The sequence below is a fragment of the Schistocerca gregaria genome, chromosome 8 (assembly GCF_023897955.1).
Source record: "Schistocerca gregaria isolate iqSchGreg1 chromosome 8, iqSchGreg1.2, whole genome shotgun sequence".
In the NCBI taxonomy this organism is placed as follows: domain Eukaryota; kingdom Metazoa; phylum Arthropoda; class Insecta; order Orthoptera; family Acrididae; genus Schistocerca; species Schistocerca gregaria.
The window spans coordinates 488,999,701-489,013,744 of record NC_064927.1 but is presented as its reverse complement, the minus strand read 5'-3'; the positions used below and the strand labels follow the sequence as shown (position 1 = coordinate 489,013,744).

At 37.8% G+C, this 14,044-nt stretch overlaps 1 protein-coding gene across 1 annotated transcript in view; it reads left to right on the top strand.

Moving 5' to 3' along the window:
• LOC126285383 (ankyrin repeat domain-containing protein 27-like) overlaps nucleotides 1-12,205 on the top strand; it is a 92,076-nt gene extending 79,871 nt beyond the window's left edge. Inside the window, exons 10-12 of the mRNA XM_049984722.1 lie at nucleotides 2,668-2,785; nucleotides 3,644-3,788; nucleotides 10,840-12,205. Of these exons, the coding sequence (XP_049840679.1) occupies nucleotides 2,668-2,785; nucleotides 3,644-3,788; nucleotides 10,840-10,850 (274 nt within the window). The 3' untranslated portion in view covers nucleotides 10,851-12,205. The remainder of the gene's footprint in view (nucleotides 1-2,667; nucleotides 2,786-3,643; nucleotides 3,789-10,839) is intronic.
• The last annotated feature ends 1,839 nt before the right edge of the window (nucleotides 12,206-14,044 follow it).

The window sequence follows — 14,044 nt, the reverse complement described above, 5'->3', positions numbered from 1 at the left end:
CGGAAGTACAGAGGTAAAGAAGTTGTTGAAAGACAGGTGAGGTATGAGCGGCGGCAACTTGAAATTAGCGGAGGTTGAGGCATGGCGGATATCGAGAAGAGAAGATATATTGAAGGGCAAGTTCCCATATCCGGAGTTCAGATAGGTTGGTGTTGGTGGGAAGTATCCAGATAACTCGGACGGTGTAACACTGTGCCAAGATGTGCTGGCCGTGCACCAAGGCATGTTTAGCCACAGGGTGATCCTCATTACCAACAAACACTGTCTGCCTGTGTCCATTCATGTGAATGGACAGTTTGTTGCTGGTCATTCCCACATAGAAAGTGTCACAGTGTAGGCAGGTCAGTTGGTAAATCACGTGGGTGCTTTCACACGTGGCTCTTCCTTTGATCGTGTACACCTTTCGGGCTACAGGACTGGAGTAGGTGGTGGTGGGAGGATGCATAGGACAGGTTTTACACCGGGGGCGGTTACAAGGGTAGGAGCCAGAGGGTAGGGAAGGTGGTTTGGGGATTTCATAGGGATGAACCAAGAGGTTACGAAGGTTAGGTGGACGGCGGAAAGACACTCTTGGTGGAGTGGGGAGGATTTCATGAACTTCTTCAACAACAACAACACACACACACACACACACACACACACACACACACGACCATAGTCTCAGGCAACTGAAACCACCCTGCGACTCAGCATCTCCGCTATATGGTGAGTAGCAACTTCCATTTTCATAATATTGTTACAGTCCATCCTGGATTAGCCATTGCTTGACTTTCATGGGATAATTGACACCTGTCTTCAAGTATGAGGCAAATCATGTTTTTCAGAATTTCTGTGATGCTCTCCCATAAGCCAGAGAAATTTGTGAATATTCATGCTGCCCTTCTTTGAAATATTCTATAACCCCTGCTAGTCCTGTTTGGTACTGGTCCCACACACATGAGCCACCGTCTAAGATCAGACACTGAAGTGTTCTGTAAACAGTGTCCTTTATGTGCTGACTACATTTTCCCATTACTCTGCCAATGAAGTGAGTGGCTTTATCTATAACAAGTTCATATCCATACAAACCGTTACCCACTAGTATTTGTATACATTGACTTACTCCCACTGTTTCTCATTAATGTTTTAATCATTATGTGAAGTGCACAGTTTTAGACTTCTGAAAATTTAAAGCAATTTGCCAAACTTTGGATCACTTTTAAATCTTATCAAGATTAGCTTGAATATTTGTGCAGCTTTTGACATGTACTACTTCATTATGGATAGCATCATGATCTCCAAAAAGTCTGAGGTTAATATTGCGTGCTCGGTCATTAATATACAGCATCAATAGCAAAGTTTCCAATAAACTTCCCAGAAGCTCGCCTGAAGCTATTTCTGTTTTGAATATATGCAGTTGCAGATAAGGCAAGAACACTTTCTTCATTCATGACCCAAATTAATTGTGAACAGCACCATATGAGATGTGATAAAAAATTAATGAGAATTTCTGTTTTTCTTAAAGAATCTGTATTTATTCTTTAGCATCAAATTTGTCCCCTTCAAATCCCTGGTCCTCTTCAGATATATTACACTAGTGCAAGTGATTGGAAAAATCTTGAAAGCACGCCTGGAACTCGTTTCATTACAGTGTTCAGCACCTTCAGTGATTCTGTTTTTCTCTCATTAATGGTGGCAAAATGACTTTCTTTTATGGTTCCTTCAGCTTCAGGAATAGAAAGAAATTGCAGAAGGCCATGTCCAGTCAGTACGGTGGCTGAGACATCCTAATGGTTTTTGTTGATGTCAAAATATCACAAACAAGCAGTTAAGTGTGAGCAGGGGAGGTGTGTTCACTATTATTTTTCCTCTATTGCCTTAGATTAAAACACGTTCACCGAACGAGGTTTCGCAGTGGTTAGCAGACTGGACTCGCATTTGGGAGGATGACGGTTCAATCCCGCGTCCAGCCATCCTGATTTAGGTTTTCCGTGATTTCCCTAGATCACTTCAGGTAAATGCCGGGATGGTTCCTTCGAAAGGGCACGGCCGATTTCCTTCCCCATCCTTCCCTAATCCGAGCTTGTGCTCCGTCTCTAATGACCTCATTGTCGACGGGACGTTAAACACAAATTTCCTCCTCTTAAAACACGTTCAGTCACAGAAGTATATCAGTACGAATGGTCCAGTAATAAATTACAGGTTATGTGAAAGAAGGAAACAATTAACAGGAATTTCCATTCACGGCATTTTAATATTGACTTTATATACTTTTCCCTTCAATTTTGTATGCACATGAAGGATTCCAAAAAATGGTTTGTTTCTTACAATTAAACACTTGTTCTGCAGAAGAAATTGGAGTGTCATGCAAGTACTACATTAAATCTTTTAAACAAAGAAATATTACTCTGTGTGCCTTTGTATTATTAGGCATTAAATTGAGTATTTTGAGCCCTAGAATTTTTTACCTCCTTAAAACTCCTAGCTCCTCATTTCAGAAACAAGGGTTTTCTAGCTCTGTAAACAGTAGTAATACAGATCATTTTGTTAGATGGCAAGTGATAAATTTGCTGATTTACAAGTATTATTGAAGGTCTACTGTTGTATGTAATAGTTTTGAGTGCTTGGTGCTTCTATTGTTTTAGTCTTGGTTTGTTAATTTCTTTACACATTCGTTTTATTCAACAGCTACTGCCTTGTGACATTCAAAGCAGCTGTACAAGAATTGATATCACTTGATCCTGCTGCCCTACAGCCCCGAAGTGAAAAAGTTGTTCGTGAAATGGGCCTTGAAGATTTGTTCAAGGTAACGTCCCAGTAATATTAGATCTTAATTACAATAAGATAATAATTTGTGTGTCTTTGCGTGCACATAATACATTAAAAGCATTATCTGTTCTTGCCTTTTGTAGTGCACACATCTTTTAAATGTACAACAGCATTTCTTATGCATAAAACATACACAACATTCCACTGAATCAAGGAAGTTGAATAAAAGGGAAGTAGTAAAATGGAATTGAGGAAACATTCTTTATCAATATTGCAATTAATACCGTCAATTATACCATCACTATATTGTTATTTTAGCTGTCTTTCACATGGCTATTTATATTTTTTTGTAACACCAAAATCCTTCTGTGTCTCTTTGTTGTCTTCTTCATAATTGGTATTGTAAACAGTGTTTGTTCTATGTGAGCTGTTATTCCTCTCTAGTCAGCCTTATAACAGTCTAATATAGCATGTTCTCAATACAACACCTTTTGATGTTGAACTGTCTTTTCTCACTTTTTCTTGAATATAATGGTTGTCTTGTGCTGGGATTCTGAATTAATTTCATTTTCCTTTCACTTTGTTTGTTGTCTTCTCTTCCAGCCTGTACTCTCTTTAGGCACTGAAAAACTACTGTACTGGGCTACTGTACTGGCTATTTGATTGTACTGTCTTATGTACTAGTATTGTAATGAAAATATGTGCAAATTTAAGGAACACATTTTTTTTTTTTAAATTTGAGACTCCAGTTAATGATTATTGACTTGCATCACTAACGAACTTCAAAGTTACTCTCTTTTTATAAAGCATTGCTGTAATAATAGCATTTGAATATTGTGAATATGGACGATTATGCAAAGTATTGTTGTTTAATTTTTTTTTAAATGTGATACAGGTTACCAGTGAAATTGATAGCAATAATCGCCATAAAGATGTAAAAACCAGTGGCCCTGTGTCACCATTGGATAGGCAACGTGAGCGTGTGACTGCTATGATTGAAGCTTCAACCAGAGAACTACGAGAAATTATGCCATCGTCAGGTGAGACATTTAATGTTTTGCAGTTGTGTTGACATCATAAGTCAGTGGTGGCATAGTCCATATCATTTCAGGCAGGCTAGGAAAAAGTCTTATCTTCATGGTCTAGGATGTTATTGAATTTACCGTATGTTAAAATGAAGGACCAAGTAAAGAACACTTATTTTTTTGTGTTCTCCAAAAAAATGTCTGCTCCGAGATACAGCCCTTCGAAGATGACCACTGCACATACCAATTTGAAGAAATGAATTTTGGAAAAAAATTTAAAGTGCTGTATTTCTGGAACAGTTTCAGTTATTTTGTTTTTTTATTTGTAATATAATTGCTTTATGATTACAAAAAAATCCTCCATTTGGCCTGTTAAAGTTCTTTTACAATAGCATTCTGAACTTTTTTTATAATTTGTGGATTTCCCCCCCCCCCCCCCCCCCCCCCCCCCAACAAAATGCCAGTCCATAAAATTTTGATGTTTCTTTCTGTTGACTAGTACCATATAGTTCTAAATTCTCTGAAAAGGAGAGTTTCCACTTTTTGGCTGAACAGTTTTTATAAACAATTGAAATTTTTGCCATACATAAAACTTGTTTTATTACCATATTATCACATAACAGGCTCATAAAAATCAAAACTTAACCTTAACATAATTTTAGTTTTGAGAGATGAGCAAGAGACTCATTTTTTCAAGCATTTTAAACAGTTCTAAAATGTATGTGAAAGGTCAAAAGACTTAAATATTTCAATTTAAACAACTTCTGTGCAATTTGTTTTGTACTTAAATTAGCCAGTCATTGAAGTAAAAATGTGTTCCACTGCTTCAGTGTCTTCCTTTAATATAGAGTGATGCCTTCCTGTTGAACCAGTAGGAACTGGGGCACTTAATCTTCAAAACATTGTGAACAGGAAGTGAGCCCTGATGGCATTGTTGCTGTCCTTCAGCTGGAAACTTACAACCAGCAGCTGGTCCATGTGGTAGCATTACTTTCACTACAGTTTCGTTTAACTCATAACTGGTGTATATAATATCTGCAATCCACCAGTCACAATCATACACACATCACCAACATTCCTCTTCTCAGGTTGTGAAACTGAATATTATCCTGCTGTTTCTGAGGTGTTGGCCGAACAAATGAAGTTTCATTTTTCGTGTTATTTAAAGTGCGTGCAATATGAATTCACCTATCACTTTGGGCCCAAAAATGTGTCTTCTGAATTCCTTTCACAGGAGTAGTTTGTTTGGATGATTCTTCTTTTTACTGCTCACAGAATTCTTCGATTTCCTCTTTGGACAAAAGAATGAGGTCTGTGGATGTGTAAGATTTCACGACTCTCATAAAATCCTCAGCATTCTGATTCCCAGCCATATTTGGTTTGGAAAGATTATATTTTGTACCATGGTGTGTCAGCAGGCCTCCTACACCATCACAAAATCCCTTCCTGTGACCAGTAACTCTGTATACCCAGTCAGTTGGCACAAGTGACTTACTCAATTCTTACAGCTGGTAATGATTTTTAAAAATGACTAGGAACACCATCACAAATAATGTTAATCTTCTCTGCTCCTGTATGCAGTTAAAGAATGTTGTGCGTTGGTAGCAAAGCATGTCTGAGTCATGTCCTGTGTCATCACTTATAACTGCAACACTTGTGGTCTTGTTTTGAAAATATGTCAATCCTGTAAAAACTGAAACCTGATCATTACTCCAATCATACACTTGTACTTCTTGTGGGAGAATTACAGACAAATTCTCAGCAAATTCACAGTGAAGCACTAAACATAGTTCTTCAACCTGTATAAACCCTTTCACTTGTACAATGTGCTGCCCACTCTGTGACCGAGCGGTTCTAGGCGCTTCAGTTCGGAACCACGCTGCTGCTACGGTCGCAGGTTCGAATCCTGCCTTGGGCATGGATGTGTATGATGTCCTTAGGTTAGTTAGGTTTAAGTAGTTCTAAGTCTATGGGACTGATGACCTCAGATGTTAAGTCCCATAGTGCTTAGAGTCATTTGAACCATTTCTGCAATGTGTTGTTGCAATTTTGTAAGATGCTGGTGTGTTACTGCTTTCACTGGCCATTTTCCAAGTTCATCAATGAAACTGTCAAAGGCAACAATTTTCATAATTTGTTTATTTTCCTCCCATGTCGCACATGTAATTTCTGCAAAGATATCTGCTACGTCTTCCAGGCCTAGTGTCTGTAAAGACAGTCCTCCCTTTCCAGGGCAGTCACCACATTCTTGAAACAAACAAGTCTCTTACTTTACGTCACAGACTGCTAATGACTTCACACACCCAACCTAGCTGTCTTATGTCATGTGCTCCAGTAAGTTCTTCAATGTTACCACACAAAGTTCAAAATTCGCACAGTACGCACATAAACAGACATCTCTTGGTGTGTGTGGAACTACCCACTTAGGTCGTAGTGCATAAAATTTTGATTTTCCAATATGTTAAGTTGTATAGTTGCTCTTATAAATTGCAGAAGTTTCTTTAATACTGCGAGTCATTAACCTCTTCACTTTCACAACTTTTTGACTTGATATTGTCTTTTTGTAGGCACACTGGCAGGAACAGTCCCATTTATCTTCCAGATAAAATGCCTGCACCATTTGAACTTCAGCTGCTGCTACAGGATGACCATAATAGGGCTCTGGTCTTCCAAAGACTCCTTTTACAGACCTCGCCTTTTTTGATTTGTCTACCATGTACTTTTGTACTGGCGGAACATGGTTCAAAATTGTTTAGCTTTGAAAATGTCTCTGGAGTAATAGTTAAAACTTGCACCTTTTTGCTGTAGGATTCATAATGTTCAACAGCTGAATCGATATTTGTGAAAAAATCCTGGCAAGAGGTGGAGGAGTGCTTTGGTTCATTTTCTTCTGAAGATGGAATTTCTACATTGAAGAGTCTGGTCAGTTTTGCTGTAGTGTATTCATCCATAGCTTTAGTAATTTCTCTGCACTTTCTTGATGCATAGAGCTTATGGCTCGACTTCTCTGACCACAGTTTCTTAACAGTACTAACATCTACCTCATAGTTGACTAATTCAGGGTATTTAATTTTTCCTCTATTGATACAAAGTCTGCACCATGAGAGGCTTCACCTTGTTCAGAACACAAAAAAGTCGTTATTCTGTCAAAACATTTAGAACACACAAAGTCGTCAGTGGAAACATCTTCATCTTAAAACAGAATCTTCAAATGGGAACACTTATTTCCATTTTTTTTTGTTTGTCTTATATATCACTCTTTTATGGATATAGAAATAGTCAGCACACTTCACTCGCCTGTGGCCCCAATCAGAAGACCTTTCAAACAGTCCTTTTCACAACATACACTGCAACTGTGTTAACTGGTAAATTCCTCATGAATACACAGAACCCACTGGATGGTCTCAGATGTCTTAGAAGCCTCTTCACTAACCAAATTAGCACTGAACAACTACAGTACAGAAACCTGCAATGAACAACCATGACAAAGAAACTGACAAGAAACTACAACAAAGTGTAAGAAATATCTGCAACAAAGAAATTAGTTAAAAACAACTTCTGTAAAAACATACATTACCCTTTAAAAAGTTAAAAAAATTATTTTTAAAAATAAAACCTGTCCAACTTAAAAACGAAAGCTCTTGTTCACAGGGAACATAGTACTACATGGAAGTAATCAACAGAAAAAAATCTTACTTTTCTGGATTGGCATTTTAGAGAAAAAAAATTTTTTTCTGTGAATTATTAAAAAAATTCAAAAGGCAGCAGTAAAATAACTTTGACAGATATGTCCAAATGGAGGATACCATTGTAATCATAAAGCAATTATCTTTCAAATAAAAGAACTGTAACTAGATACCTTGAACTGTTACAGAGATACAGCATTTTTAAAAAATTCTGAAATTCATGTCTTCGAAATAGTGTTCACAGTGTCATCTTTGGAGGCCTGTATCTCAGGACAGGATTTATTTATTTATTTATTTTCTTAATTTTGAGAAAACAAGAAAGTACATGTTTCTTACTTATTCCTGAATTTTTACTCATGCTAAATTCAATAACATCCAAGAGTATGAAGGTAACGCCCCTGCTTGGAGTAATACAGATTATGCCATTTTTTAAGTAGTAAGTTCTTGATACTGCTATCTTGCAAATGGTAGTGTTAACTAACTAATTAATGGAAAATCTCATATAAAGATGTGAAACAAAGCCCCTCTGACAACCATGCCTCCATCCTTGCTACCTTCCCTGTTTTCCTTTCCCTGTTGCTTCATAACCTGGGTTGTGAGTAACTAAATCCACTTTCCCTTCTTCCCTTTCTTTCCCCTCTCTCCTCCCTGATGAAGGAACATTTATTCCGAAAGCTAGGAACTTAAATTTTCGGTTGTTTTTTGTGTTTCTATCGGCTGTACTGAGCTGAGGTAAGTACTGGCCAGCCCCTCTATCTCTTTGTTAGTAAATGGTAGTGTTACTTAGTTATGGTCTCACATCAAAGATTAATGTCTAGTGAATGCTAATGTTGATTTGCTGTGCATTATAACATAGAGCTTGCCAAACACTATTCATTTTTGGATTTGTTGGAATGTTATTGAGAAACAAGAGCTTACTGAAAGTGCACCACATCAGCAATTTGAGTATTCAATTATATGTAGAATGATCAGTAGATGATGTGCATGAGTAAGAGGTAAAGGGGTAGAGTGCCTTTATTGGTTGATGTCAGGCTCTTCTTAACAAGATGAAAAGAGTTTTTTTTTCCATTGTAGTAAGTGAAATAGCCTGACAGGTAGTAAACATTGGACATATCAACTATAAGACCAGAACATGTGGCTCTCCAGCAGGGATACGACTTCCTAAAATCCTGCCCCGAAATGAGAGCCATCCTTCATGAAATCCTCCCCACTCCACCAAGAGTGTCTTTCCGCCGTCCATCTAACCTTCGTAACCTCTTGGTTCATCCCTATGAAATCCCCAAACCACTTTCCCTACCCTCTGGTTCCTACCCTTGCAATCGCCCCCGGTGTAAAACCTGTCCTATGCACCCTCCCACCACCACCTACTCCAGTCCTGTAACCCGGAAGGTGTACACGATCAAAGGGAGAGCCACGTGTGAAAGCACCCACGTGATTTACCAACTGACCTGCCTGCACTGTGACGCTTTCTATGTGGGAATGACCAGCAACAAACTGTCCATTCGCATGAATGGACACAGGCAGACAGTGTTTGTTGGTAATGAGGATCACCCTGTGGCTAAACATGCCTTGGTGCACGGCCAGCACATCTTGGCACAGTGTTACACCGTCCGAGTTATCTGGATACTTCCCACCAACACCAACCTATCTGAACTCCGGAGATGGGTACTTGCTCTTCAGTATATCCTCTCTTCTCGATATCCACCAGGCCTCAACCTCCGCTAATTTCAAGTCGCCGCCACTCATAACTCACCTGTCTTTCAACAACCTCTTTGCCTCTGTACTTCCGCCTCGACTGACATCTCTGCCCTTACTCTTTGCCTTTAAATATGTCTGCTTGTGTCTGTGTATGTGCGGATGGATATGTGTGTGTGTGTGTGTGTGTGTGTGTGTGTGTGTGTGTGTACGAGTGTACACCTGTCCTTTTTTCCCCCCCAAGGGAAGTCTTTCCACTCCCGGGATTGGAATGACTCCTTGACTCATTACCCTCTCCCTTAAAACCCACTTCCTTTCGTCTTTCCCTCTCCTTCCTGAAGAAGCAACCATCGGTGGCGAAAGATAGTAATTCTGTGAGTGTGTTTGTGTGTTTTGTTCATTGTGCCTGTCTGCCGGCGCTTTCCCGCTTGGTAAGTCTTGGAATCTTTGTTTTTAATATATTTTTCCCATGTGGAAGTTTCTTTCTATTTTATTTACATCATCATTAATAAGACCAGAACAGTTTAATGAAGTCAACATATGTGATGCTCAAAAGATTAAATAGTTTGACAGGTCTATTTACAGTTAGGGGATCGTCAGGCATTTGCACCTTGTCAGTATCACATTGCCTGATATTCAGAGACTTTATATAAAAAGTAGATCACATTTATTAAATTTGTTCAGGAAAGTGATATGATCTCATTCCATATAAACCAATGTTGTTATTTGGTAGTGCAGTAGTAATATATATGATGCCACAGTAATCAAGTGGAGCATGTCAATCATTTCAGTTGCTTAAGATATGTAGAATAACATCAAGAAAGTAAGATGAACATTATATTTAATATTTTATTCAGCAGCAACAAGTTGGTGCCCCCCTGGTAGTCCTGATAGGGTAACCTTCATAATTTGGGAGTCTTCTTTTCGGTAAAAAGAGAAAAGCCCTGGCACACAGCTGGATGATCACACAGCAGCTGCTAAAAGCTATTTGTGTATGTTTTCTTTAGACCATGGAGAGCCTGACGGTGGCCACTCGCCACTGGAGAGATAGTGTAAACACTATAACTCAGTTCTCGGTTTCCAAAATTACCTCCCTTTTTCAAAATTACCTCCCTTTTTCAGACTACAGAGGTCGGTCTCTCTCTCTCTCTCTCTCTCTCTCTCTCTCTCTCTCTCTGTGTGTGTGTGTGTGTGTGTGTGTGTGTGTGTGTGTGTGTGTGTGTGTTTTCACCTCCCTCCCTCTCCTTCTCTCCATATCTCTCTCAAAGTCGTCGTTTGTATTTTTAATTTGCCCATTGATTTGGGGTAGTTATTTTAGCAGTTTACTTAAATTTTGATTTTGCTGCTATTATTACACATTTTGTTAAAGACTAGGAGTGTTGCATAGTGCCTTCTGTGAAACCAGAGGCAGTAAGTGATTATTGCTTCTTTAATCTCTCTTCAACTCTTCTTTTTTATTCTGCTTTGTCTTCTGGGCAGATGTGTAATAACTTTGTCTTGCACTTCCATCTGGATGGTGTGTTACACAAAAGTTCATTTTTGCCTAAATATGTTTTTGTGATGGTAAAAATACTGGTAAGTATGAACTGGTGCTCTCTCAGTGCTTCATCAGAAAAAATCTACCATATTCTTTTCATTCTCACCTTTGTGCGAAATAAATTCTTCACTGTCTTTCTTTGTTGCAGGGTCATGCTGAAGTCGCATTATGGTTATAAACTTATCAGAAATGATGATCAAGTTTTGTTAAAAACTGAGGTAGTCTGTATTGTCATCCCGTCCAAGAATATAAACATTTCGAATTGCATAGCATAGTTGTATTGTTCAACATTTTCTTTTTATGATTTATATTATGTACAATATAAGAAATCTGCGCAGGGAACATTTTTCTAGTCCATTAGCAGTAAGCTGAGATATTACTTAATGTTGGCTCATAAATATAGTCTAGCTGCCTTACTAAGATGTGATTTAAAATACTTTTCATGCAGATTGGTGTGTGAGAAAGGAAATATAGAACTAAACAATATCATGCAAACGTTAGTCTTCACTTTTAGAAAGCAGTGGTAGTGACACACACAGGAATTCCTGCTTGGAATTATCGTCCCTTCTGGGGTTCATATATTATTAAGTCATACATAGAAGTGACTTTGTTGTATGTAAAGAAATCTTAATGCTAAAGAATATTGATGGAAAGTAATTTTAGTAAAGTCTGTTGCTATGATTATGACAGCAGATATATTTTCTACAATAACTGTGTTACAAACAAACAAAAGGCTACTGAATGATCATTTATATTTCCAGTTTCAAGTTCACATAATTATTATTAGTTTTGTTTTCCATGTTCATTTTCTCATATCCTCATATGCTGTTGCACCTATAAGATAGGTGCAGTTAAGTGAAATTATTGTATGCACTAATGTCAGTGTTTTGCAGCTTAATTGAACTGAAAAAGATGAGAAAATAATTAAATTTAACTGAAGTGACACTGATGTTAAAAAGTCTTAGATTTTGTATTTTATTGTATTTGAACATTTATAAAGTGGCATTTCATTCAGTAATTTAAATTTTACATTGCATGCCCTTTACTATTCATCATCATGACATTTCCCTTCGATCAGTTATTTTAAAGGCTGTGAGCTATTGCTGTAGTATTACCTAATTAATGTGCCATTTCATTTTATTATTGTCATACATACTAATTGTCCAGTGTAGTTCCTTTGTGTATCGCAAGTATTAACAGGGTCATAATACGATGTTAAAAGAACTGTTGATTTACACTAACATGTCCATGTTGTATTTTCTGCATTGCGTGAACAACTTCAGAGCATGGTACCCTCCATATACTTTTTGCCAGTTTTGTATCTACATACACATTCCCGGTATGCCATTTTATCATAAGTTATGTGATGATAAACTCCAGTTTCAAATGTATTGTCACCTTAGTATGAAAATCTTGTATGTGCATCAAAAGAAACTTAAAATATTTTTAGTCACTTTTACTGAATGTCTTGTCAATTTTTGCTATGTAATAAAGGCTGTTTCATAGATGCTGTATGACATTGTTCCTATGTTTTAATTTAGTCTAATTCATTAACTTCAAGTTTTATTGCATTTGTTCAGTTCATTATTTTAAAAGTGAAAAAATTCACAGAAGTTGGAATTATTTGAGTATTTTGTGCCTGATGGCAATGAAGGAGACGTACAGATTATTGAAAAAATGCAAAGGAGAGAGAGAGGGAGAGAGAGAGAGAGTGAGAGTGAGAGTGAGTGAGGAGGGGGGGGGGGGGGGGTTGCTCCCTTTAATTCAAGGGATGCTATACAAGATGTCCATCACTAGGCTCATCATGTCATATGGAATGGCATTCAATTCCTGTCAAATTGTGTGTTTCAGTTGGTCAATAGTGCAGGGGCAATGAATGTATACCCTTGATTTCAGCTAACCTCAAAGGGTGAGTCTATGACCACTACTCGGAGAGCTTTTCGATTGCACTTCTTACTTGGGTCCAAAAGCCCAAGCTGAGCAGCATGGAGGTTGTTGAATGGATTCCTTTACTGTTGCTACATTTTCAGAGGCTCTGGTAGGCTGAGGTCACACAAACTGTTTCCATTTCAGTGTAGATCCAGTACGGCCAAAGTTATTGACCAGCAGCAATATTGTGTTCTGAACAAGTCATGTTTACCAGAGGGTTTATTTATTTATTTTATTTACACATCAAATTCCGTAGGACCAAATTGAGGAGCAAATCTCCAAGGTCTTGGAACATGTCAGTACATGAAAAATTACAACATAAAAGTAATAACATATAAAAATAAATGTTCATGAGCCAGAAAAGAGTCAGTCCATAAGTTTAACTAAATGCAATCAACAATACAATAAGAATCAACTTAATTTTTCTAGGAACTCCTTGACAGAATAGGAGGAGTGATCCAGTTTTGATTTGAAAGCACATGGATTACTGCTAAGATTTTTGAATTCGTGTGGTAGCTTATTGAAAATGGATGCAGCAGTATACTGCACACCTTTTTGCACAAGAGTTAAGGAAGTCCAACCCAAATGCAGGTTTGATTTCTGCCGACTATTAACCGAGTGAAAGCTGCTTATTCTTGGGAATAAGCTAATATTGTTAACAAGAAATGACAGTAAGGAATATATATATATATATATATATATATATATATATATATATATATATATATGACGATGTAAATAAAACAGAAAGAAACTTCCACATGGGAAAAATATATTAAAAACAAAGATTCCAAGACTTACCAAGCGGGAAAGCGCCGGCAGACAGGCACATGAACAAAACACACAAACACACACACAGAATTACGAGCTTTCGCAACTGGCAGTTGCTTCGTCAGGAAAGAGGGAAGGAGAGGGAAAAATGAAAGGATGTGGGTTTTAAGGGAGAGGGTAAGGAGTCATTCCAATCCCGGGAGCGGAAAGACTTCCCTTAGGGGAAAAAAAGGACAGGTGTACACTCGCGCACACACACACACACACACACACACACACATATCCATCCGCACATACACAGATACACAGACACAAGCAGACATATTTAAAGGCAAATATATATATATATATATATATATATATATATATATATATATATATATATATATATATAAAACAGAAAGAAACTTCCACATGGGAAAAATATATTAAAAATAAAGATTCCAAGACTTACCAAGCGGGAAAGCGCCGGCAGACAGGCACATGAACAAAACACACAAACACACACACAAAATTACGAGCTTTCGCAACTGGCAGTTGCTTCGTCAGGAAGGAAGGAAGGAGAGGGAAAAATGAAAGGGTGTGGGTTTTAAGGGAGAGGGTAAGGAGTCATTCCAATCCCGGGAGCGGAAAGACTTCCCTTAGGGGAAAAA